The following is a 25,295-nucleotide window of genomic DNA, read 5'->3' as shown; positions in this document are numbered from 1 at the left end:
TGTGTTCATTTAACCAAATAGCCACTTCCCTTGTGTGATTCACTCTGGCATCCCTTGAGATTGACTTACCATATCAGAAAAGTTGTTATCCCCATCAAAGTAGAAAAAATCTCTGGTTGACATCCTCCATGCATTCCCAAACCAGAGGACCACAATTAATTCTGGGTAGATTGTGGCTTGGTGGTAAAGTGCCAGACTCTAGATCCACAGGTCTCAGATTTAATCTCCAGTCAGTCCTAGGATTTTAATCTGTCACTTTCCACTCCTTTCACCTCTGGAAATTTTATGTCAGTGTGAAAAATGCCGAGTTTCAGCATAGTTTGCAGACAGCAATAAATTGTAGGTCCCTTCATAACAGGCTGGGTAAGTTAGTTCAAAGATCAAAAGAAGGCAATGGAATATTACTTCTAATAGGACTGTGCCTAGTAAAGCACTGTGGTGTTCAAACCAATCTTTTGTTTCATGAAAGCTTTACCCTTTTACCTTTTAGATTTACAAAAACTGTTAATATCTTATTGATGAAGCTTACATATTCCAAGAAATTTAATGCCATTTACAGTTTATGAGTGTTTACCAGAAAGCATTGTGGTATGGCTCAAAGGATGTATCCTCTCTGCAATATGTAAATGCATAGTTACTGTCTTTTCTGCATTAACGATAAGGCTGTTCCTGGAGAACCAGTAAGTGATGTGTGACATGCATACTTTGATTCCATTCTCCTGTTCATTTATAGTCTTCCCTTTTATCAGAATGTTTGTGTTGTCTGCAAATTTTATACATGTTTGGTATGGGGTTGCTGATTTTAACAATCAAAATCAGTCACGGCTCCAACACAAAAGCAACTACAAACAATTGGTGAAAAAAACTTGAGGATAGCATCAGAAGCCAGCTGACAAATTTCACTGATGCCTCATCCGTATTATGATACCCCTTTTTGGCACATAAACAAGGAGAGCATCAGATTTCTCTCCCCCCTTGTGGCACATTTTCTGAAAGGTTTAGTCAAACACCAAAGCACTGAAAGTAATTAATAAAAGGTATTTGTCAGTCCAGATGCAGACAGATGAATGACAACTGTCTAACAGATGAGGCAAGCTGTGCTGGCTCAGTTGACTTATCAGTCACAGACAATGCCTCTTATCTGTGCAGTTGCACAAAAATATTGTCAAGCTGCCGCTAACGTATTCACACATCATTCCCCACAAACAACTAACCAGTTGCATAATTAAGCAAATGACTTCCACCCATATCCAATATCATGTGTGAAGCTCTTGTGCCTTCAACCAAACTGTTAACATTCTGTACCACACACAAAATGTTTGCCACTAAGTGACTACAAATTGTGAAATGACTCTAAAAATCTGTTTTATAGCAATTTTCTTAGCCTGTTACAAGCTTTGGTTCATTTATGTGCTCAACAATTTCTTGAATAAAAAAGTCAATGCTATTTTACAAAGCAAAAGCAAACACTGAAACATATTAAATGTCATATTTTAAGCCCTGGTGGAAAATGAAATATAAGTACTATACTTTTGTTATTCAATGGATATTTGTAACTAATGAACACACTGAGAAGTGGTAGATATCAGCAGCAGTTCCAAACGGCTACAGGAGTGCAAGTGTCAACACATATGATACGAAATAGGACCCACGAGCAGGGATTATGTGCCAGAAGAGCTCTAAAGTTTCCTTCTCTAAATCGGGTTTGGAAAGGGGCTCGTCACATGGACACAAAACCACTCTCCATGGAGTACACAGCAGTGGGACACAACACTCTTTTCTGATGAGACCTGTATCAGTCTCTACCCTGACAATACTGACATTCATGTGTGGAGGTAACAAGGAGAACATTTACACACTAAATCCATCACATACCAACACACTTATCAAGGTGGTTTAGTCATGTTTTGGGGAGGAAGAACGTATGGCTGCAAGAAACTGCTTATGCCAATCCAGTGGAGGATGACTAGTGCAAAGTATCAGCATGACACCCTTGGACGCACTGTGGCTCCATTTGTTGAACATATTGGAGTGGTATTCACACTGATGGATGACAATGCACACCCCCAGCATCACAATCTTGTGAAAACCTTCCTAATGGAGCACAGAATCAGGTGGATGAAATGGCTTCCATATTCTAAAGATAGGGCATGGACCATGCTAAACTCAGTGGTTTTCAATCATCCTGTCACCAAAGACTCTGCAGAGTATTGCTGAGGTCAATGTGGAGGAATGGGACAATATCTCACAAGCTTATCTGGACAATGTGGTAAGGTGTATGCCTAAATACATTCAAAAGTATCTCCAATTACAAGGAGGGCCAATTCATTCATAAACAATGTGTTATGCAAGACGATTGCGAGAAGAAACTGTACTGTTTGCAGTGGAATCTTTTTTAAGTTCTTTTTGTGTTTATTATGTGGAAATGTGTGTATCCTCTTTATTATTGTTTTCTTTTGACTGTGCCTGACAGAAGAACACCAATTTTGTTTCCTGTTCTCTCCAGAATTGACCAAAAAGCAACATGCAACATACATTTTGACCTTTGTAATTCTCACCCACCACCTTTTAACATGTTGACTGACACATGCGTAATAATGGCTGTTTCACCAGCAGGCCATCAGGTTTGAGGCCCTGCTGTGGCTGCCGACAGGCACAAGGAGTCAGGTGTTAGGTTCTGCAGTGGCTGGCAATAGCCTCATGGCAGTCAAAGTGAGAAATAGAAATTATTCTATGGAAGAGAAGGAGTTGTCAAGCAGCAATTTTTTCAGTCGGTTTTCAAATTTAAATTTGTTGTCTGTCACACATTTCATATGGTTAGCTAAGTTATCAAAACTTTCAGTGACAGGATTATGAACCCATTTCTGTGGAATAATTAACATCATTTTTACTTCTCATATTGTAATTAGGTACATAATTATTCCTTTTGAATTGTAAGGGTTCCTTACAACAAACTTCACGAATGAATAAATACACTGTAAAGCACTAGTCTAAATGCCTAACCCCTTAAACAGATGTCTACAAAATTTTATTCTACCAGGACATTTCTGAACAATAAAAACAAACATCGCTTCAACATTCTTGAATAAAAACACACAAAATATTGTAAATTACTGATTCATGTCTTCTCAAGATTTTCAATGATTTGATGTGCAAATGTGGTTGAACTGAGTTGTTTTGAGAGTTCAAAAATGTTTTTATTCAGTTTAAATTCTCATCATACAAACATCATCTTTTTTTTTTAGGCCTAATGTTACACCCTAGTTATTATTTCTTCACAATGTGTTACATTTATTATTGGTGTGCAAAACTGAATAAGTTGGGCCCACTGATTTTTTTAAATTTCAGAAAAACATCGAATAATTCCTTTAAAAACATTATTTACCATTTTGTATGTACATTTCAAATCATTACAATACTAGTGTCAGCTGCAAAAAGAACTAACTCTGCTTGTTGTATCTTAAACAGAATGTCATTTACAGACATGAATATGCCTTTCTGCATTCTTTTGGTCATATATGACATTACATTATTGACTGGTTGACTATGCCATCATACATTTGGTACAACATGGAAATAGCTGATGAATTAAGCAACTGAGAATGGAGAAAACTGTGATGTTCCAGCAGGTAGCACCAAGTATCCTGCAGCATGTAATGTTGACATGCTGCAGGAGATGGACATTCACTCAGTGACTGTGACATCTAAAATATTTTTCGTGTCATATAGACAAAGCAGGTTTGTTTAAGTTCACACAGATCCACAAATTCTTCTTTCAAAAGTGCTTTACCTAAAATTATTATTAAAATTGGAATTGAAAAATACACATTTTTAGATAGGTCAAAATGGAGATAGTATATGAGGTAGCATTTTTTGCCACAAAGGGGGGGGGGTGTCTGGGGGGTACATTTAATCTCCAGAATCAATTAAAAAATTTTCAATACAGCTGCATCAACTTTGTTGAGAGAGAGAGATTTATGTAGTAAAAATGTATTTAATATTAGGTTTTCCTGAGGTTTTGTGACTGGTTGAATGCTGCATCATTAAGAATTTTATGCTTCTCTCAACAATAAAACACTTTGTCAAGATGGAAAATACTCCATCAGTTGTGTGGTATCGTGTGCTATCAATACAATGCCATGCCAGTCCACACTTGGAAGTTGGCAGCAGCCCATATAACTGCACCTCCAATCTGTGGCCGGCTCTGAGAGACACCCTCTCTTCAGCCAGCACAGCTAAACACTGTCCCGACTTCCAATCTGCCTGTTCATTTAGCTCTGTATGTCTAGTCGAAGCAGTGCCATTCAATCTCTATTAATATGGATATCAAACCAGACTATCTCAAGGACTTGCTTTTAACTGTGCTCTGGACTTGCTGTTAAATTGTGCTCTGGACTTGCTGTTATTCAAGTTAAGTAAAAGAAGTAATCAAACACTACATGTGCATCTCATTATTTTGTTCCTTGTCCCAACCCACAAACTCCTTGGCATTAACCACCAAGATAACCACACATCTAACAACACGGGAAAATTTGGTTTGGTTGCTACTTTGTTCTACTTCTCACCATACCAATAACTGGTGATGGTATTAATTGTGTGTCTTTCTTGCAGAAATGTTGTCCTTAGCCGTGCTTGCCCTGTAATTAACTGTGTTTCTGTGCTTTTCACAGGCTGCTATTCCACATGATTCTAATCTGTACCTTCCTGTAGCATAGTAGTGGTTGTGCTCTCTTTTCAAGTGTTATTTTTGTGTGTTCCATTATGGGCAGTCCCCACAAGAATTGTCAGTAACTCAGATCATTCAGTTACAAGTGTAGCAATTCATGGAGATGATGACCAGACTGCTCATTGCACAAGCAAACACACCACCACCACCACCACCACCACCACAGCAAGTAGCACCTGTTTCCATACCGCCATTGTGTGTATTTGATTCTACACAAGAGGAATGGTTCACGTACTGCGCACATCTTGACTCGCACTTCACAGTGCATCACACTGCACATAGGCACAGGCAACCACATTTTCTTGCAACAGTCAGAGTGTCTGTTTACCCATTAGCCGCCAAACTTTTTCCCACCACTCACACAGAAAGTGTTCCTTATGAAGAAATAATTGCTGCTCTAAACAAGTACTATTTTGAACAGATTAATTTGGCAGCTGCATGCTATACATTCCTTCACTTGTGTAAACAACCTAATCAAACACATAAGCAGTGGGTGGCAGACCTGCAATGACTTACACACCATTGCAAATTCAAGTGAGAATGTGGATGTTACTATAGTGATGCCATGATTAGGGAAGCCAGTACTCAAAATGGGTCAGATTTTTAAATATCCTAAACTCAGCTTGCAATAGTTTTGGAATTTGTGGAGCATCATGACTCCTATGATAAGGCAGCAGCAGACTTTGATTTCGCTCCTATTTGTGCAGTACAGTGTAACGGCAAACAGGTTGTGCCAGTAGTTCACACACTGCAGCACACAAAACCTCAGCCAGGGCAGTGATGTAAACAAACCCAGTATGCTAGGCAGCATGCTAGTGGGATTAAATCCTGCCCTCAGTGTTAAATGGCTCACAAGCGGCAGGCTGTCCATCGTGAGGTTGAAGTGGTGTTATTGTGGCAAGCACGGTCGTGTTCAATCTGTCAGTCTGCAGAAACAGAAGTCCAACTAGGCCTCAGTCTATTTTTTATTATTATTTATTTATTTTTTTTTCCTTCAAGACAAGTAGTAATTTTGGCGCTACACAATGCAATCAAATGCAACAGGGAAGAAGTTACACATTTATTCCCTTCAGTGTCACGCCTGTAAGTCATTCATCACTCTGCAGATTGCTGGTCACAAGATACATATGCAATTAGGCCTGCGTGTGTCAGTGACACTTTTCGATGGAAGCACACATAAACTGCTAGGTAAACCCTCTCTACATAAGGTACACACAACTCTTTCCAGTTGTGGGGGACATGATATTCCTGTACTATGTATCTGCAGCCTATCTGCCACATTTCGTAACATTACTAACACAGTTTTGTGCTCACGTAAAAGTAAAAATATTTTTGGCATTGACTCTTTTGATCTGTTTGGTTTGAAAATTCAATGCAATGTCCTCTCTGTGAACTCCTCTGTGCCACAGATAAGGTAGCTGAACTTTGTGACGAATTTAGTGATATTTCTTGATATGGCCTAGGCATTACTAGTAATTTCAAGGCTCACATTACCACGAAAGACAATGCATAACAATGGTTTTGCTGCGCATTACCCATCCCTCACACTATCACATATCAAGTGGTACAGGAATTTCTATCTTGGCATGCCAATTATATGATTTCCGCTGTAGCAGCTAGACAGTGGGCATCCCCTTTGGCTAGTCTAATGAAACCTACATGCAAATTGTGCTTATGTGCAGGTTTCAGCACAACAGTAAGTCCACAGATTGTGACTGACTCTCTTCCTTTGCCAACACCTGAGAGACTACAGACAAGCTTGGTGCAGGTCATTTCTTTTCCAAAATCCACCTTCACAGCACTTACTTGACGCTTGCCTTGGATGAACAGCCCCGACGATTTTTTGTGATCAACACCCATACGGGGTTATTTACATTTTTGTGATTGCTCTTTGGCAGCACCTGCAATTTTTCAACATTACCTATCAAAGCTGATGACTACAGTTCCTTCTTGTTTGAACTATTTTGATGACATAGTCAATTTGGCTCACAATCTTAACAAATATCTTCCCATTCTCAGAAAACTGTTTCAAGTTGCTCTCAGATGCTGGGTTAAGATGTAATAAAGCCACATACTCCTTCTTCCAGACAGAGAGTGAAGATTTAGGTCATGTGATCGGCAGTCAGGGCATCCACCTTTGGCAGTCACACTTAACCACCATACAGAACTTCCCAGCTCCTAGGAACATCGGTGAACTCCAAGCTGTGTTGGGTAAGCTAACTTATTACATTTGGTTCATTCCCAACACTGCACAGATTGCAGCTCCACTGCATTGTTTTCAATGAAAGAATGTTCCGTTTGAGTGGAATAGGGAGTGTCAAGTCACATTTCAGAAACTGAAGGATGCCATATTGAGCAAGTGTTCTCTGGTAGATTCTGATCCAGCCAATCGAGTCATGCTTGCAGTTGACGCACCCTCTTACAGGATTGGCACTCTTCTCTCACACAAAGTTGAATCATTGGACAGGGCAAATGCTTTCACATTCAAACCCTTCAACAAAGCACAATGGAACTATGCACAGATTAAGAAGGATGCTGTTGCTATCGTATATGAGGTGACCAAGTTTCATCAATACTTACACGGCAGAAAATTCTACTTGGTGACCAATCCTAAGCCTCTCACCTCATTGTTCAGCAGTTCAAAGTCAGTCCGCCCATGCATGGTGCAAAAGTTGCAGCATTGGTCTCTGTGCATCTCCAGTTACCCATATGAAATTGTGTACAGGCCAATAGCTAAGCATTTGTCAACCACCAGTTGGCACTGATTCCGCATTCAACACCTCAGAAGATTCTTGTTTTCACACTGATGTCCAGTGACAGGGAAACACTTGATTGTTTTCCTATCAGCCACATATGGATTGTTCAGACAACAGCTGCAGACCCCAGTCTCACGATTCTGTTGCACTACCTCTGCACTGCTTGGCCACATTCAATGAAACAGATTAGTGATCTGGTCAAACACCATTATATTGCTTTTTGGCACAGCTTATCAATCCAGCAGGGTGTCATCCTCCTAATGCAGACAACAATAAGTCCTGTGTGGTTGTCAACATTTGCTTCAGAAGGAAATTCTTTGCCTCCTCCATCAAGGCCACTGGGGGAACTCACCCGACACCACTGCACATGGGTCAGCATGGTCACTCAAACAGAACAATTGACTTCAGGATATCCAGAATGTGTGGGACACCAGGATGCTCCACCACAAAAATTTTTCAACTGTCCCAAGCCCAGTGCCCCTTGGTAACGTTTGTATATCGACTTTTCAGGGCCCTGTTGGAAGTCACCTTGGCTAATTGTGCTAGACACCTTCAAGCAAGTTTCCATTCATAGTATCCATGCATCCACCATAACAGCTATCACTAGCAAGACTCTGACAGCAACTTTTTGCATCAAAGGTTTACCTGAAGTGTTGGTTTTGGACAACAAACCACAGTTCACATTGTCAGAATTTCAGCAGTTTTGTGATGTCAACGGCATCAAGTATGTGACAACCACACAGTTTCATTCTCAACCCAATGATGAAGCAGGACACTTCCTCAGAGCTTTCAAGCAAGAGGTGAACAAGTTACGTGTTTCCCATACACAGGAGCATGCTTCAGTTCTCTTCCTCTCATCCTACAATTGTTCTAACTGTAATGTGCATGATTTGGTCTTTTTCAGAGTTTTTGCCAGACACAGGCGCTGGTAGTAGGGTATTATCACCTAAGTCTCGGGCTGCCCTTTGTAAGTTGTACTGGGTATGACCAGGCTGCAAGGCACAGAGTACGCAAAGGAACTTGCCCTCCTTCTTGCAGTGGTGTACTGTAGGTCTCTAGAAGAGCGTAGCGTTCCAAAAGATTGGAAAATGGCACAGGTCACCCCCGTTTTCAAGAAGGGACATTGAACAGATGTGCAGAACTATACACCTATATCTCTTAACATCGATCAGTTGTAGAATTTTAGAACACGTATTATGTTTGAGTATAATGACTTTTCTGGAGACTAGAAATCTACTCTTTAGGAATCAGCATGGGTTTCGAAAAAGACTATCGTGTGAAACCCAGCTTGCGCTTTTCATCCACGAGATTCAGAGGGCCTTAGATACGGGTTCCCAGGTAGATGCTGTGTTTCTTGACTTCCGCAAGGCGGTTGATACAGTTTCCCACAGTGATTTAATGAACAAAGTAAGAGCATATGGACTATCAGACCAATTGTGTGACTGGATTGAAGAGTTCCTAGATAACAGAATGCAGCATGTCATTCTCAATGGAGAGAAGTCTTCTGAAGTAAGAGTGATTTTCGGTGTGCCACAGGGGAGTGTCGTAGGAGCGTTGCTATTCACATTATATATAAATGACCTTGTGGATAACATCAGAAGTTCACTGAGGCTTTTTGCGGATAATGCTGTAGTATATCGAGAGGTTGTAACAATGGAAAATTGTACTGAAATGCAGGAGGATCTGCAACGAATTGACGCGTGGTGCAGGGAATGGCAATTGAATCTCAATGCAGACAAGTGTAATGTGCTGTGAATACATAGAAAGAAAGATCCTTTATCATTTAGCTACAATATAGCAGGTCAGCAACTGGAAGCAGTTAATTCCATAAATTATCTGGGAGTAGGCATTAGGAGTGATCTAAAATGGAATGACCTTATAAAATTAATCACCGGTAAAGCAGATGCCAGACTGAGACTCATTGGAAGAATCCTAAGGAAATGCAGTCCGAAAACAAAGGAAGTAGGTTACAGTACGCTTGTTCGCTCACTGCTTGAATACTGCTCACCGGTGTGGAATCCATACCAGATAGGGTTGATAGAAGAGATAGAGAAGATCCAACGGAAAGCAGTTACACGATCATTTAGTAATCGCGAAAGTGATGATAGATAAACTCCAGTGGAAGACTGCAAGAGAGATGCTCAGTAGCTCGATACGGGCTTTTGTTGAAGTTTCGAGAACATACCTTCACCAAGGAATCAAGCAGTATACTGCTCCCTCCTATGTATATCTCGTGAAGAGACCATGAGGATAAAATCAGAGAGATTAGAGCCCACACAGAGGCATACAGACAATCTTTCTTTCCACGAACAATACGAGACTGGAATAGAAGGGAAAACTGATAGAGGTACTCAAGGGACCCTCTGCCACACACCGTCAGGTGGCTTGCGGAGTATAGATGTAGCTGTAGAGAAGGCACTATGAAAACCAGTTTTGTTTGCGTGGGCTGCATGAAGCTGCTATGGGTTTTTCATTTACAGATTTGGTGCTATGGATGACCTTGCAGCCTCAGCCACCTTCGGCTCCCTTGGTCCACGCCACCTGCATTGGACACGGAAGTATGGTGACACAGCATGGTCACCGCAGCCCCAGCCACGAGAGATGGGGCCACTTCACCCTGCCGCCTTCCAGTGGGCCGCCGTGAACACTCAAGTTGTTATCATGCCCCAGCTGATAGAAGAAAATGCTCAGTCCCTGGGTTTGAATGCACACTCTATGGCTGGTTTTTCAGCTGATGTTTCCAGCTATTTGTGAGATGAATGGTGGGACACAGGCAGGAGCTTGTCAACAGCTGAATTGCAGGCTCCTGCCTCCTCACTGGCACCTGAAACCAGCCCCCTCCCCCCTCCCAATCATTTCTGGCAGTACCAGTTCATGATGATGGCAAGGAATTTTGGGGGAGAAGGGAGGAATGTGATATCATGCCCCATCAGTCCACACTTCCAAGTTGGCTGTAGTCCATGTGACTGCACCGCCACTCTATGGCTGGCTCCGAGACACATGTTCATCAGCTTGTGTGGCCAACACCACCACTGACTCGACTTAACACAACACTAAACTGACCTCCATCCTACCTGTTCTTTAAGTTCTCCCTGTCTAAAGGAGGAACTGTCGTTCAGCCTCTGTTGATATTGTGGATACCAACAAGTCAATCTCAAGGACTTGCTTTGGATTGTGCTCTGGACTTGCTATTATTCAAGTTAAGTAAAATAAGTTATCAAAAACTATGTGTGCATCTAATTATTTTACTCTCTGTCTCAAAAACAACAAACTACTAGACATCCAGAACCAGGATGACCAAACAAGTTGCATATTGCCCATATGAAGATTTGAATAAAGTAAAATGGTATCTAAGTCTGCATTGGTCTGGGGTATAAGGGCGCACCAAAGTTCATTTAATTTCTGCTGCTGATATGACATTTAGTGTCAAAGTAGTATAAATCTGTAACTGTTTTGAAGCCTTCAATGTTTTTTTGTAATGAAGGCTTAGTCGAGTTAGCACTAACTTACAGAGAAAGTAAGTGCATACGTTTCCACAGCCAGTCACTTGAAATAAAACATTTTGGGTGTAAAGTTGCATCATAAAAAAGGGGCATTGGACAAATAAAACCTGCATGTCTACTGGTGACTCTGAGGAAGGCCACTGCAACTGCAGATGAAACACGGGCTTCATTCATCCAGTGATAGATATTTTACATGACACGGCTCTACAATCAGTAAATTTTTGTGTTATGAAGTATGCATAAAGAGCAGTAGAGATCATCTAGAAATACTATTTCAGAACCAAAAAACTACATAGTTTCATTCGAAAAAATAATTTTGATATCTGCATCTTGGTAATTACCAGAGTTACAGTAACACAGCAAATGGTAGTTTATGAGGCCATAAAGACTATTTGTCAAAATAAAAAAAAAAGATTAGCAATATTCTTAGCATACCAAAAAGTATCAAAACTAACACAGATGCCTCATCTCACATGTGGAATTTGAGAAAGCAACACAACCCTGAGACCACGAAGGGCTTTTTGAAATACTTTCACTGATTATTCAATTGGAGCTATCTGAAGCTCTGACTGAATTGGCATGAAAGCTCTGCCTTTACAAAAATCATTCTGTTGATTGGAACTAGTACCAAGTGGACATAATGTACTGGCAAAGCTAATACAAATATGAGCTACACGAACTGAACAATTACGCTACAGGTGGTCACAATCTTTTTGCAGATCAACATGTTTCAGTCATTATTCTGTCTTCTTTTTACAACAGTTGATAGAAAACTGATTTCTTCCTTCATATTATTTTTTGATTCCAAAAATCCTGCACATATATCGTTCAGAAAACTGTATTTATTTCTAAAGTAAGAGTCATCATCACACATACACTCAATACTGTTCATGTCTGACGAGTTTGGCGACCGGTGTAAGTGTTTAAATTCAGATGTGTGTTCCTGGAGTAATTCTGGACATGTGGGGTGTCGTATTGTCCTGCTGGAATTGCCCAGGTCCATCGGAATGCATAATGGACATGAATGGATGCAGGTGATCAGACAGAATGCTTACATATGTGTCAACTGTCAGAGTCATATCTAGACACATCAGGGGTCCCATATCACTCCAACTACACACACCCCACACCATTACACAGCCTCAACCAGCATGAACAGCCCCCCCGCTGACATGCAGGGTCCATGGATTCATGAGGTTCTCTCCATACCCATACATGTCCATCCGCTAGATACAATTTGAAATGAGACTCGTCTGAACAGGCAATATGTTTCTAGTCATCAGCAATCCAATGTCGGTCTTCGTGGACCACGGTGAGGCATAAAGCTTTGTGTCGTGCATCATCAAGGGTATACAAGTGGGCCTTCAGCTCCGAAAGCCATATAGATGACGTTTTGTTGAATGATTTGCACACTGACACTTGTTGATGGGCCAGCAGTGAAATCTGCAGCAATTTGCAGAAGGGATGAACTTCTATCATATCGCTGTTGGTCCCGTTCTTGCAGGATCTTTTTCCAGCCGAAGCGATGTCGGAGATTTGATGTTTTACGGGGTTCCTGATATTCACGGTACATTCGTGAAATGGTAGTATGGGAAAATTCCTGCTTCACTGCTACCTCAAAGATTCTGTGTCCCACTGCTTGTGCGCCAACTATAACACCACATTCAAACTCACTTAAATCTTGATAACCTGCCATTGTAACAGCAGTAACTGAACTAACAACTGCATCAGACACTTGTTGTTCTACACAGGCGTTGCTGACCACAGCACCGTATTCTACCTGTTTACATATCTGTATTTGAATATGCATCCCTATACCAGTTTCTTTGGTGCTTCAGTGTATATACGTACTTGATTATTAATCACACCTCCCGATGTTTTATTTCAATGAAAGGCAAAGGAAAGTAGTCTGGTTATTAAAATGTTATCAGATACACATGCCTTTACCAGTTTTTTTGGTACTCCAGTGTAACTGAATTTCAAAGTTGGTTTTCCATCACTAAAGTTGACATTTTTCTTACATTATAATACAAAAGCAGCATTTACAAAAGCACCAATTCAACATAGTCTTATAAAAAGCTGCTGCTTTAAATTTACATTCCAGTTAACTATAATAATCACCATTGTTGTTGTCAAACTTAGAAGTAGCATTAAAAGAGACACAGGCACTTGCAAAAATATACAGATCATTCTAATACATGACGTGTGTATTTTGTTACCTCCTGAAAAAGCAATGGATTGCCACTGCATGAACCAGACAGTGCCATTATCCGAGAATGTTGTACCAACGCTGTGTTGTCTCTCTCTCTCTCTCTCTCTCTCTCTCTCTCTCTCTCTCTCTCTTTTTTTTTTTTTTTTGCATATTCAGTAGCAGAGAAAAATTTGTTAATACTGCTGCATGTGTCATCATTTCGATTTTGTATGCATAGTTTATAAACAGCAACTACAGCATAAGAAAGAAATGTTTATCAGCTCATGAGGCAAGAATGCTACAATTATTTTCAGAATCCAACCTATTTCTTGTCTTGTGGTAATGGTAACTACAGCACTTCCACTCTTTTTCTTATTTTATAGAAACAGGAAACCACAACTGCACTGTACCAATGATTGTATTATGATAATTCAATACAACAAATTTTCCTTACTGCCACAATATTGTTGCACCCCAGAATAATATTCATGGCAAATATTAAAGTGAGCAATGTAGCAATGTGTTATCATGACATAAGATCGATATCATCATAATCGTGACTGCAGAAATGTCCCAAGAAAGCCCTGACCGAACGCAAGAGTTCTATTGAGTTACTGATATAGCAGGAAAGAGTGCCTGAAAGGCAAAATTATGACATCCCAAAGCAACCAAAAGTGTTTATGAGCTCAGAAAACTAGGGCACGTTCAGTCATGCCCACAAAAGAATAGCATCATTGATGTTGCCTGACAAATACATATATCCTGACTGTCACAGCTTCGCTCTCAAATTGTAGCTCAGTGTTGCAGCTAACCTATAATGCTGTATTGGCAGTCTATTGGGATGACTATGAGTTACAATGCTGCCACTAACTAAATCTAATGTACTCTACTGCCGAGAGCTGCTGCTGCCTCATCCTCGCCTTCGCTGATGGGCAGACTTTTGTGCCTTGCAACAGCAGGTCTCACTGATGGTCCTTGGCAAGCTGATCAACCACCATTGTTATGGAGCAGTGCAATAATTGCAACCCCCCACCACCCCCCGTGACTCATAGCTATCAGCAGACTCCAGCGTTGCGAGCCAGTCTCTCGCATAGAGGCCCTGATGCAACTCTCCACGACTACTGCCACCTCATGCAGAGCTGTTGGCTGCTTTTCCTGGATGTAGTCTACAAATTCAATGAGGGTGCCCTGGTAATTTGGTGGCTACAATACTGGCCACTGAGATGGCTCTGGCTAGCCATGAGATGCTGAGTATGTGTGCGCTTACTCCCAGCAGCCGCGACTGAAAGACACTCTGGTGTCGGTGCATACCAGTGTGGCCGGTGCCCATCGTCCCACTGCTCTGCTGCGAAGAAAGGCAACAGCATACCTCTGATCAATTAATGTGTATTCTGATAACAATGTCTCATCAGTGGCTTTGGGCATTCAGTACATCACCACCATCCTATTCTGCTTGATGCTATCCTAATGAGACTGTAGAGGCCAAGGTTCTGGCCCTCTATAACTTGTTACTTGTAACTACCTTCAAGCAAAAATTAAGTCAACATAACCTATGTCTAAAATACATAAACAAAATTTCAGTTCGTAAAATGGAAAGACAGTACTACCATTAGCAATGGGTGATGCATTATAAAAGCCCCAGTTGAAATCTGCCTACTCTGTCTCCAACAGATGAAGAGCTGAGAATTTTCTATTTGTTTCTTCCAGTATAAAAACTATAAAGCTTGTTTAAATCATTTCCACCAAGCGAGGTGATGCAGCACACTGGACTCGCATTTGAGGGACAATGGTTCAAACCCACATCCAGCCATTCTGATTTAGATTTTTTGTGATTTCTCTAAATCCATCCTGAAACTATCCTTAACTGATTTAGGGAAACTACAAAAATCTGTATCTGAATGGCTAATTTTTTTTCCCGAATTTGAGTCAACTACTATGCTACCAGGTCAAATTAGGCTTGCGATACCACTCATCTGTTTTGATTCACAACATAATTGTGTTTTCTTGCATGTCATCATGGTGATGCAGTATATTTGAAATGAGTCATGTTTGCACAAGACTTGTCGTAAGCAGTTTTACTCGAATATACACAACAGGTAAGGTGTATAACTACTTACACTTTAGTTGCAAATATTAGGTAAAAAACAGCTCCCATATTTTATGGTGAAGAGCAGTGACCTTTTCCAGGTAGCTGCTGTTTGTTAATATGTAAAGCAATTCCCATAATTACGAATGTGACTAGATTAACACTAGTCGTAATTTGACTTTCACTATACTATTCAGAATTAGCTTGGCTGCTTCTGCCAACTGACGTGCAATTTGATGTGTTCCACATCCCTGACAAATCCAGTACCGTTGTATATAAAGATCTACGAGGATGGTAACAACTTGAACTTTAACACTATGTGCGAATGTATGAATCACGGCAATATATTGGAAACATTTTAGATAACCTTTCATATGATTGCATGGATAGTCAGTGATCTCAGATGATCTGAAACTTAATTCTGGGTTAATGTTGTATAAGAAGATTAAAGTAATACCTAGCATCACCACCCCCCCCCTTTTTCCCCCCCCAGAAATTCCACGGCGTCAAAGGAATTGTCAAACATATATGGCTTTAATTTCATTTGCAATATTTATATTAGTCATTATATATTTATGATAAGTGTGAGAGCAGCCAACTAAAACATACATAGTTTCCAGTTCCACGTGTGATTGTGTAATTCCTTTTTCCAGCATTAAAGTAGGGCATGATGAAATCAAGAAGTTTCTAAGCTTTTAAAAAATATTACCTCAATATGTATATTGGTGGCAAAGATGCTAGATGTATTGTTACCAGTTAGACATATGGTAAGTTAAGCAGAGAAATTTGCATTGCCACTGGATTTATTGTTTTTCAAAAAGTCACTTCATTTTGTGTAATTCAGCTAATTATACACCATAAGTGTATTTTAAAAAAAGTACAGACTTCTGGTTTTAATGTCTCCCATTAATAAAAGATAGCACCTCAAATAACCAGAACACTACAGAAAAATTATCTGGTATACAAAAGAACTGACAAATTAGAGAACTGCTCATATGTCATCAAATATATAAAAAGTGAAGAAACCAAGGGACTGAACAGAGGGATTAGGATTACAATCTTTATTTCACACACACTAAAAACATAAGCTCACACAAACTTAAAAAAACATAATATAAAAGAGTACTATGATATGGATATGTTTATTTTAATGTTTAAGATTATAATAATGATATAGGCTATGATTTACTTGATTTGTACATGTAATATCAATATTAATTTAATACTTTGGTTGTAATTAACCTGATATCACTAGAAAGTTAAGTCTACTGTGTGTAGTCAACAGCAATAAAGAATCTGAACTGAATTACTAGGACTGCAGAACATTTCTTTAGGTGGGAAAAGAAAGGGAAGTAGTTTAAGAGAAAAATTACAAAGCCTGACAAAACATTTCTCCTCTCCTGAAGCTACTCATCAAAGACAAATCCATCTGAAAGCAGCATTGGTACATACATCCAAAATTACTCTTAATTCGAGTTTGTGTCACACCACAAGCGAAAGGAGTAAATTTGGCATTCATAAATATTTGTTTCTTATCTATCTACTCCTAGGACATACCGTAAACAATTTTTTAAAAATTTCCCTACTTACTCTTCTTTCACTACCGCGCAATTGTTTTTTTAACGTCTGTGCTACATACAACTTCAACATACAATTAGAGAATGACGCCACCATATTCTGAATTGAAGACCAACAGTAACACAAAAGAAATATAGTTCACAAAATAATTTCTCATAACTACGACATATTATGAGCGCCTTCTCACACATGCAAACATGCATAAATAATTGGACATACCTCGACTTATTAATTCCTGCAGAGTCGAGGCTACGACACCTTTTTTACATTCACGAGCTAAGTCAACAACTTTAAGGGGTATCCCTTTAACTGACTGCGCTTCTTCGGTGCTCTTTTCCATTGGTGGTATGCCAGCTTATGGAATACTTTCAGAAATACATTAGCACAGAAGAGTAATCCGGCTACACAGGCAACTCGTCTCTGACGAAAGGATAAAAAGGCGTCATTTACACATGACTATAAATCAATCAGCATATTAGGATCGTTTCACACTACTACTGATTTACGTTCGGTATACTAGTTTTTCTCTTAAATACGCCATGCTCATATTGTATTCATACATAGCAAAAGAACATAACATAGTAAACACAAACACCGTTGACTACAGCTACAACAATGCACTACATTCATTTCATAACTACCGATACTCATAAATATATACAATTCATAAACGTCATGTTACTCACAACTAGGTATCAACAGACACGCCTATTTAAATGTCACAGTCAGATTAAGCAATGGTAATCTTTGGTAGTATATACACCGATGTTAGATCGACAAAAGATGGGTTCTCAAATGCAACTAGTGACGCGCCAATCTGCAGTGGCGCCATGAGCAACGGTTTCTACACGGTGCAACCAAAACTTCAGTGGCGCAGTTTTCATTACGTCGTCAACCACGCCCTCTTTTAACTTTTGCATTTATTTAGCACCATTTTATGACATTCATGATATTGAACTTGTCAAAGTACAAAACAGTATAAAATTTTACATGTTTACATTCATGCACAAAATAAAGTCGTATATAACTGGAAATATTTCATCAAGTCTGGATCCTTTTTTTATCAACACACCTTCATGACTGTAGTGACATAAACAGTTTAATTGGGCATAACAAAATTTTGTACATACATATAGACAAAAGTAGACACGTTGCTGAAAAGTTACTGAAAATGGCTCTGAGCACTATGGGACTCAACTGCTGTGGTCATAAGTCCCCTAAAGTTACTGAAACATCTTGGTTGATTTTACAAGAAGAATTTCATATCAATATATAGGGCAATATAAAGTAGGTACATGATTAGACATATGAGTTCATTAATTAAAAAAGGTTAGTTTTACCAAGGAATACTTTGGCAATTATATATAATTGTTTAGTGAGATTATGATGCAGTACCTACAGATTTGAGCAATATTCCAGATATTCATAAATGTTTCAGAAGCTGTTGTTTATAGTAGATTTTTTTAGTTCTTTTTCTAAATATATTAATGTTTGGTGTTTTTTTGATGTAATCTGGCAATTCTCTATAGCGGATTTTCTGTTTGTATAGTACACTGTCGCAATGTATTGATTGTCTGTATTCATCCTTATTCCTTGTTCGATAACTGTGGATCTCACTGTTCAAAAGTGAAAATTCTCTATGGCTATACTTTCAAATATAAACACAGCTGAAGGGGTCATGATTTCTAATTCCTTAAAAATACCGCACTGTTCACCTCTGAAAACTCTCTATGGCTCTTAAGGAAGCCTATACTTTCAAATATAAATATAAATAGTAGGGTCATGATTCTTAATTCCTTAAAAATACCCATCAGTCTGTTGAGATCGTATGGGTGAGCATATGTCATCATGCAGGTCATGCAGTAATGTTATACCAAGAAGATAATAAGGTTGGTTAGTTAGTTTCGTGTCACATGGATCATTTGTATGATAAATCATAATCAAGTGGAATGGGTCTTTTTATATTCACATCACAAATATCACCTCTACGATATTTCAAGTCATTTAAAATAGCTGTATTCTCAAAATAATAATTACTTAACTTCAGGGTTCTCTTCGAACTCTCGAAGTTTGAACACATTCTGGTACACAGAGCACAATATTTTTAACCTCACATCACTGCTTCTGTCTACTTCTGTGAAACTTATGTAGCTCTAGACATCCACAATTTGGCTTCAGTCTTCCTCGTAGGTATCAACCGATGCCAGAAACTACTAAGCCTAAAAATTAGAACAATAATGAATCCAAAAATTCCGATTTTAAATAGGAGAGAAACGTATAAGATACAGATTAAAACATTTATTTGTTGCTATCACAGCTCATTTTCCTCATATTGGTAGAGGTAGTAAATGACTTAACAAATGTAGCCTAAGTATGAGGAATTATTCAGCAGGGGAAAGTAAATAAATAACACTTTTCAATAAATCTCGTTTGTAGGATTATGGCGTTCCTTTAATAAGCTAGTGACGTCTCTTTTGATATACTGTATAATAAGCCGAGCAAGCCTAATCCATTTTATTACTGTGATAAAAATACTGCACTGGAGGAAATGGCTATTTTCCACTGAAACTAGTGAATCCACTCTAGATAAAGTGTTGTGACCGAAGTAAACTTCCAGGTGTCATGCAATTCAACAGCCACAGTAAAAGTACAAAATTCCCCATGTTCAATGAGTTTTACTCCGCAATTTCTCATCAGAAAACTACACATGGACTCAAAACATGTTATAATTTACATATTTTTGTCTCAGAGGGGGATATCCAATGACACCACACTAAACCCTCTACCCAACCATATGTGTGCATGGTGAGGGCAACTTCGAAATCTTCAATGGAACTGCTATTTTTTATTGCAGATTACGATTCTACAGCAAAATTGATATACTTTTGTCTCAAGCATTTTCTTCATTTCGCCACATTTGGTGCTGTAATCAGAGGAATAGAAATGGGCACACAATCGCAATTTACGAGATGCTGCGCAATGGCACATAGGACCCCATCTCCATGCTGCAACTGTAGGACAGGTCATTATTCCACAACTTCTAATTGGGAACCCCTTTTGCAACGTTGTATTCCTGTGACATTTCAAACAGGGGACTACTCAATGCGCTACTGTGGCCATGGCTCAAGGGGAACTCTACTCTATTTTTTCAATTAAATGTAGTACGATCAACTTCAGGACACTTAGTGATCCTCTTTTCAAAGGACCCTACAAATATTTCTGGGAATGTCAGCACAGGCGTTTCTGATGCGATCGACTGTGTCTTCAGAGCCTGTTGGTACTTGCTGCTACACCTTATCTTTTAAATATCCCCACAGAAAGAAATCCAGCGACATTAAATCCGGCGACCTAGCAGGTCAATTAATAGGGTCACCTCTGCAGTTCCATCTACCAGTCTAGACACATTCTAATACCTCGTGTGATTGAATTGTGTAATGCGCTAAAAAACCGTTATGCTGAAATCACATACATTGTCGAACGTCCTGGGCAACGTCCTGCAGTAGTACCAGTAGTTCCTATTCCAAAAACGTTCGATATTTGCGTCCATTCAACGAGCCGTCGATAAAATACAGCCCAATGAGTTTGTTCCCATTATGCCACACTATACATTAACCAACCAAGGACGTTGGTGGTCAGCTTACCATAAGCAGTGTGGATTGTCTTCACTCCAGTAATGTATGTTATGCTGATTAATGCTACCATGGTTTGTGAATGTAGACTCACTATAAAACAGTACCTCAGCAAAGAACATGTAGGTTGTTTGCATTTGTTGACATGCCCATTCACAAAACACCATGTGGTTAGGGAAATTGGTACCATGAATTTATTGTTGCAGTGAGAAGTGGTACAGATAATACTTATGACGATGCGGTATTGTGACAATATTGCCTACAGATATACCAGAATCGCTGTGTAATTGCCAGGCACTTATCTGTGGGTTCTGGTACACTGCCACTAGTACAGTTATTTCATTAGCTTCTCCTGTAACATGTTTGCTTCGATTCCATTTACTGGTCTGTCTGATGCCATCACACACTACAGTGTTCACAGTACTGATGATACGAGATGTAACAGTGCCAGACAGCAACACTTCTGATGCCAGATGTAATTGCCTGGTGACTGGGCGGTACATTAGGAGACAGTGTTAAGTCTTCAGTATCACAATCAGGCCAGATTGTCACCACTTGAGCATTGGTGAGACTTAACTCAGTGGAAGATGGCTTACTCAGCACCTGAAGGTGCTAATGAAACAACATTAACAAACAAACATTTATTGTTCCAAAATAAACTGTTGTCTTCATTCACAGCTGCCAGCAGTAGTGGTGGGCAGAAGGGCGCTAGCCACATCACCATCCACTGACACCCTCAGGAACTGATGACCTCAGATGTTAAGTCCCATAGTGCTTAGAGCCATTTTGACACTCTCATTTGCCACACTGTCTCAGCTGCTGCAGCAGTGGAGGCATGTACTCAGCGGCCTATGGCATCATGGCACTTTGGCTTCAACTTGGCCAGTGTTGCCTATGCTGACCTGGTGTTAGCCCCTTGTGGCAGTTGGTTACCAGACAGTTCTCGTTGACATCATAGACGGCATCCCAGTAAGCACTCACTGGCCCTGCACTGAGTGTGCGACATTGGCCTGGGTCACACACACAGCATTCGACAGGAGGAAGGCCTCCAACACCATCGGAGTATGTCTACAGGAAAGAAGGTGGGCAGTGGCTATGGCATGCCCCTGCCCATTGACAATTGTTGACTGGTCCCACTGGGTAGCCCTCCAGAAGGCATGATGATGAATGTCTTGACTTGAACTGAGGACTGATTGACACGTCCTTCTGGGCTGGCGGGCTGTGAACTGAGTAAAAGCAGACCAAGCCACTGCACAGGAGTAATAGTCGTACAGGATCTGCATCAATTGTGTTGATATTGTGAGACAAAAATGACTTCACTTGGTCTGCTTTTCATGACTGGTCAGCTTTGTGGACTCTTTGGCTGTAGCTGAAAACTGTCTAAATTTCACCTTTCAGAAGCAGTTGTGGATATATTCAGCAGTATCAGTGATCTAAATAATTATTCTTGCCTCTGACTTATGCCTTGTTATTTGACCCTGTGTGGTTGACACATTGATGGCATTTCCCTCTCTCTATGATGTCATTCTGCTGTATTGGCATTTTCGACACCCAGCTCTTACAGTGTGACTGTATTGTATGTAACATCAGACGTCCTTCCCTTTTGACATTCCAGCTATTGCATACTGACCTGCTTTGCTCGCCTTTTGCATTACCAAGGGAAGACTTCTAAAGTTGTTCCCCAGTCCCAAGCCTCTTATTTAAGAGTACCTCAGTAATTTCCTGATAGTGACCCTGCAAAAGTTTAGTGTACTACTGAACCGAATTCACTGTCAAAAAACTAGCCCAAAAAATGTGGGAGGCATCCCAAAACAAAAGAAATGTTATCGAGTAGACAGTCAGGATAATGTAATATTCAGGCACGATGAGATGAAAGAACATTTCATTATAACACCAACCCAGCTGTCCAGTAAATCATTGATTAAGTATGGTGTGCCACATGACTCTGTCCTAAGACCTTTATTATTCCTACATTATTGTAACAATGTAAATGATCATAGTAAAGAAAAAAGTATTTATAGGTAACACTAGCATTTTAATAACAGCTTTATGCAGATATCCATTGGATCAGTGTGGGACACTTCGATGTAAATAAAATAACGTATTGTATGTACGTAGGGAAAGAAATCGACTGCTGTACAACTACACTGTTGATGACAAATTGCTGGAAACAGCAACACCCGTAAAATATCTAGGAGTATCTATCTGGAGCGACCTTGAGTGGTATGACCACGTAAAACTAATAGTAGGAAAATCAGAAGCAGTATAGATTCAGAGAAAGAATCTTAAGAAAACGAAAATCATCCACTAAAGAAGTGGCTTGTTCGAACGATTCTTGACTATTCTCCATCAATCTGGGACCCTTACCAGATATAATTCATAGAAGAGATAGAGCAGATCCAACGAAGAGGAGCTCCTTTCGTCACAGGATCGTTTAGTTGGCTCTTGAGAACTACAGAGATGCTCAAAAAACTTCAGTTGCAGACACTACAAGAGAGGCGTTGCACATGATAGGGAAATATACTATTGAAACTTCGAGAGAGTACTTTCTGGGAAGAGTTGGATACCATATTACTTCCTGCCAAATACGTTTCGCGAAATAACCACAACGAGAAAATTCGAGAATTCAGAGCTAATGCAGTGGCTTACCGACAATCATTCTTCTCACGTGCCATTGCGAATTGAATATAGAAAGGGCATCATTCAGTGGCATCAGATGTACCCCCCACCATACACCATCAGGTTGTTTGTGGATGTAGATATATATGACTATTATTACGTCGAGTATTCAAAAAAAATGTCATTGGTTGGTCCAGTTTGATCCCTCTCATACTTTAATAGTGCACTGTATATCTGACAAGTCTAATGCAGTATGAGAGAGAGAGAGAGAGAGAGAGAGAGAGAGAGAGGAGTGGCCGACATGAGGGAAAGGACAGAGAGATTGGGGAAGAGACAGCGAGTTAAAACACCAAAAATTTCATTTTACAATTTGCTAGCATAAGTTACAAATAAAAGCAGCATTTTTTCTGCTTAGGCTGGTATTTATTTAATCTTTTTCCTATCCACAAACACTTTTGGCTTATGAAGCCATTCTCTAGTGATAATCTTTAAATTTGCCAAATACCTAGACTTACAGCATCTTCACAATCTGTTTGTCAATGTGTTTTACAAAATCCAACTTTTCTTGATGTTTCAACAAGTTCTGAAATTTGCTTTGTGCACATAAGGTGAGAAACACAGACCACATGACAAAACTTTGTAAACCAATAGGAATGGAGGCACAGATTGTGAAGACGCTGCCAATTTACATGATTGTCTAAATTAAAGATTATCACTACACAGTGGCTTCATGAGCTGAAACTAGTTGTGCAACGATAGAAAGATTAAACAAATAACAGTCGAAGTAGAAAACGGCCTGCAGTCATTCGATAAATATTTGGCTGCAGTATCCTCCACGAAAAAGATATATCATACACATAAATAAAAAATAAAAACAACATAATTTATATGGTATAATACTTGAAGGTTTTTAGGAGAAATGGCTATTCGCAACAGCAGATGAAGATAGCCCTGCAAATAAAAACTGCAGAAAAATCACAGGAAAAGGTTGAGGAAGCGGAAAGAGAAGTGAGATCTACAGCCTTTCTCCCATACGTGGGCAATGTTTCTTCTAAAATCGCTAGAATCTTGAAGAAACGTAAAGTGGATGTGATATTTCGCCCACCAGCTAAGAATGCAGCCTTGTTGGGATCCGTTAAGGATGATCTGCTCTTGCGAAAGGCGGGAGTTTATGAAATCCCTTGTGATTGTGGCAAATGTTACATAGGGCAAACCACGCGCACTGTACATGAACTATGTGTCGAACACCAGCGGCACACACGTCTTCTTCAGTCCAACAAGTCAGCAGTTGCCGAACATTGCATTTCTACTGGCCATGCCGTGGATTATAAAGATGTTAAGATTTTAACTACTGCTTCATCTTTCTGGAACTCAGTTATTAAGGAAGCTGTAGAAATACAACTAGCCGACAACCTGCTAAACCGGTATGAAGGATTTCATTTTGACAATGCTTGGAAACCGCTTATTTCACACCTTCGTTCGGAAAGAATTTATGCATCTTCATTTCCGACAGATGTTACCACTTTTAAAGATTAATTATGTATTTACAAGCATGGTGGATTTGCAGCAGCACTATTTTGTTTGCACTCTGCGCTTATATGTTTATCTTTGCTATATACATCTTATCTATGACTAGCGCAGTAGCGGCGACTTTGATACCTTTGACGCATGCGCTTTCAATCCTCAGCAGCTTCGTATCACGTGACTCTCCGTAAAAATAGGCATGGGAAAACCATGGAGGTAAAAATAAGAGGAGTTGCCATGACGTCACAAACTTGAAGCCGACCCAAGAGAAGGTCCGCCATGTTAGCCACCCCAAAACATTCGCTTCTGGTGGTTTGATTCCATGTAGTCATGAAGTGTTTTGATAAAAAATGCCGGCTTGCGTCGCTTACGGGTGTAGTAATCGTTCTGATTGTAGTCTAAAGTTTAAACAAATCACATTTCATTCGTAAGTGGACTTATTTAAGCGCTATTTTCTTATATATACTTGAAATTCTGATGCACTGTAAAGTTTTACAGTATGGTTTTATTTCTGTGATTTGACTTTAGATTTCCTAAGCCTCCATCATGAACCATGGACCTTGCCATTGGTGGGGAGGCTTGCGTGCCTCAGCGATACAGATGGCCATACCATAGGTGCAACCACAACGGAGGGGTATCTGTTGAGAGGCCAGACAAACATGTGGTTCCTGAAGAGGGGCAGC

General features: G+C 39.8%; 1 protein-coding gene across 4 annotated transcripts in view; it reads right to left on the bottom strand.

Moving 5' to 3' along the window:
• The window catches only part of LOC126248531 (DNA fragmentation factor subunit alpha-like), an 88,217-nt gene extending 70,590 nt beyond the window's left edge, over positions 1–17,627 (bottom strand). For all 4 annotated transcript variants that reach the window (XR_007545503.1, XM_049949586.1, XM_049949587.1 and 1 more), the window contains exons 1-2: positions 17,527–17,627; positions 17,060–17,260 (exon numbers count right to left, since the gene is read on the bottom strand). Coding sequence is in view for 3 of the 4 variants with exons in the window: in XM_049949586.1 (XP_049805543.1) it covers positions 17,060–17,180 (121 nt within the window). In the remaining variant the exon portion in view is untranslated. The remainder of the gene's footprint in view (positions 1–17,059; positions 17,261–17,526) is intronic.
• Positions 17,628–25,295: the final 7,668 nt, after the last annotated feature.

This window comes from Schistocerca nitens, chromosome 3, assembly GCF_023898315.1.
Source record: "Schistocerca nitens isolate TAMUIC-IGC-003100 chromosome 3, iqSchNite1.1, whole genome shotgun sequence".
Lineage (NCBI taxonomy): Eukaryota > Metazoa > Arthropoda > Insecta > Orthoptera > Acrididae > Schistocerca > Schistocerca nitens.
Note: the sequence above shows the minus strand (reverse complement) of the source record. Positions and strands in the feature narration are given on the sequence as shown.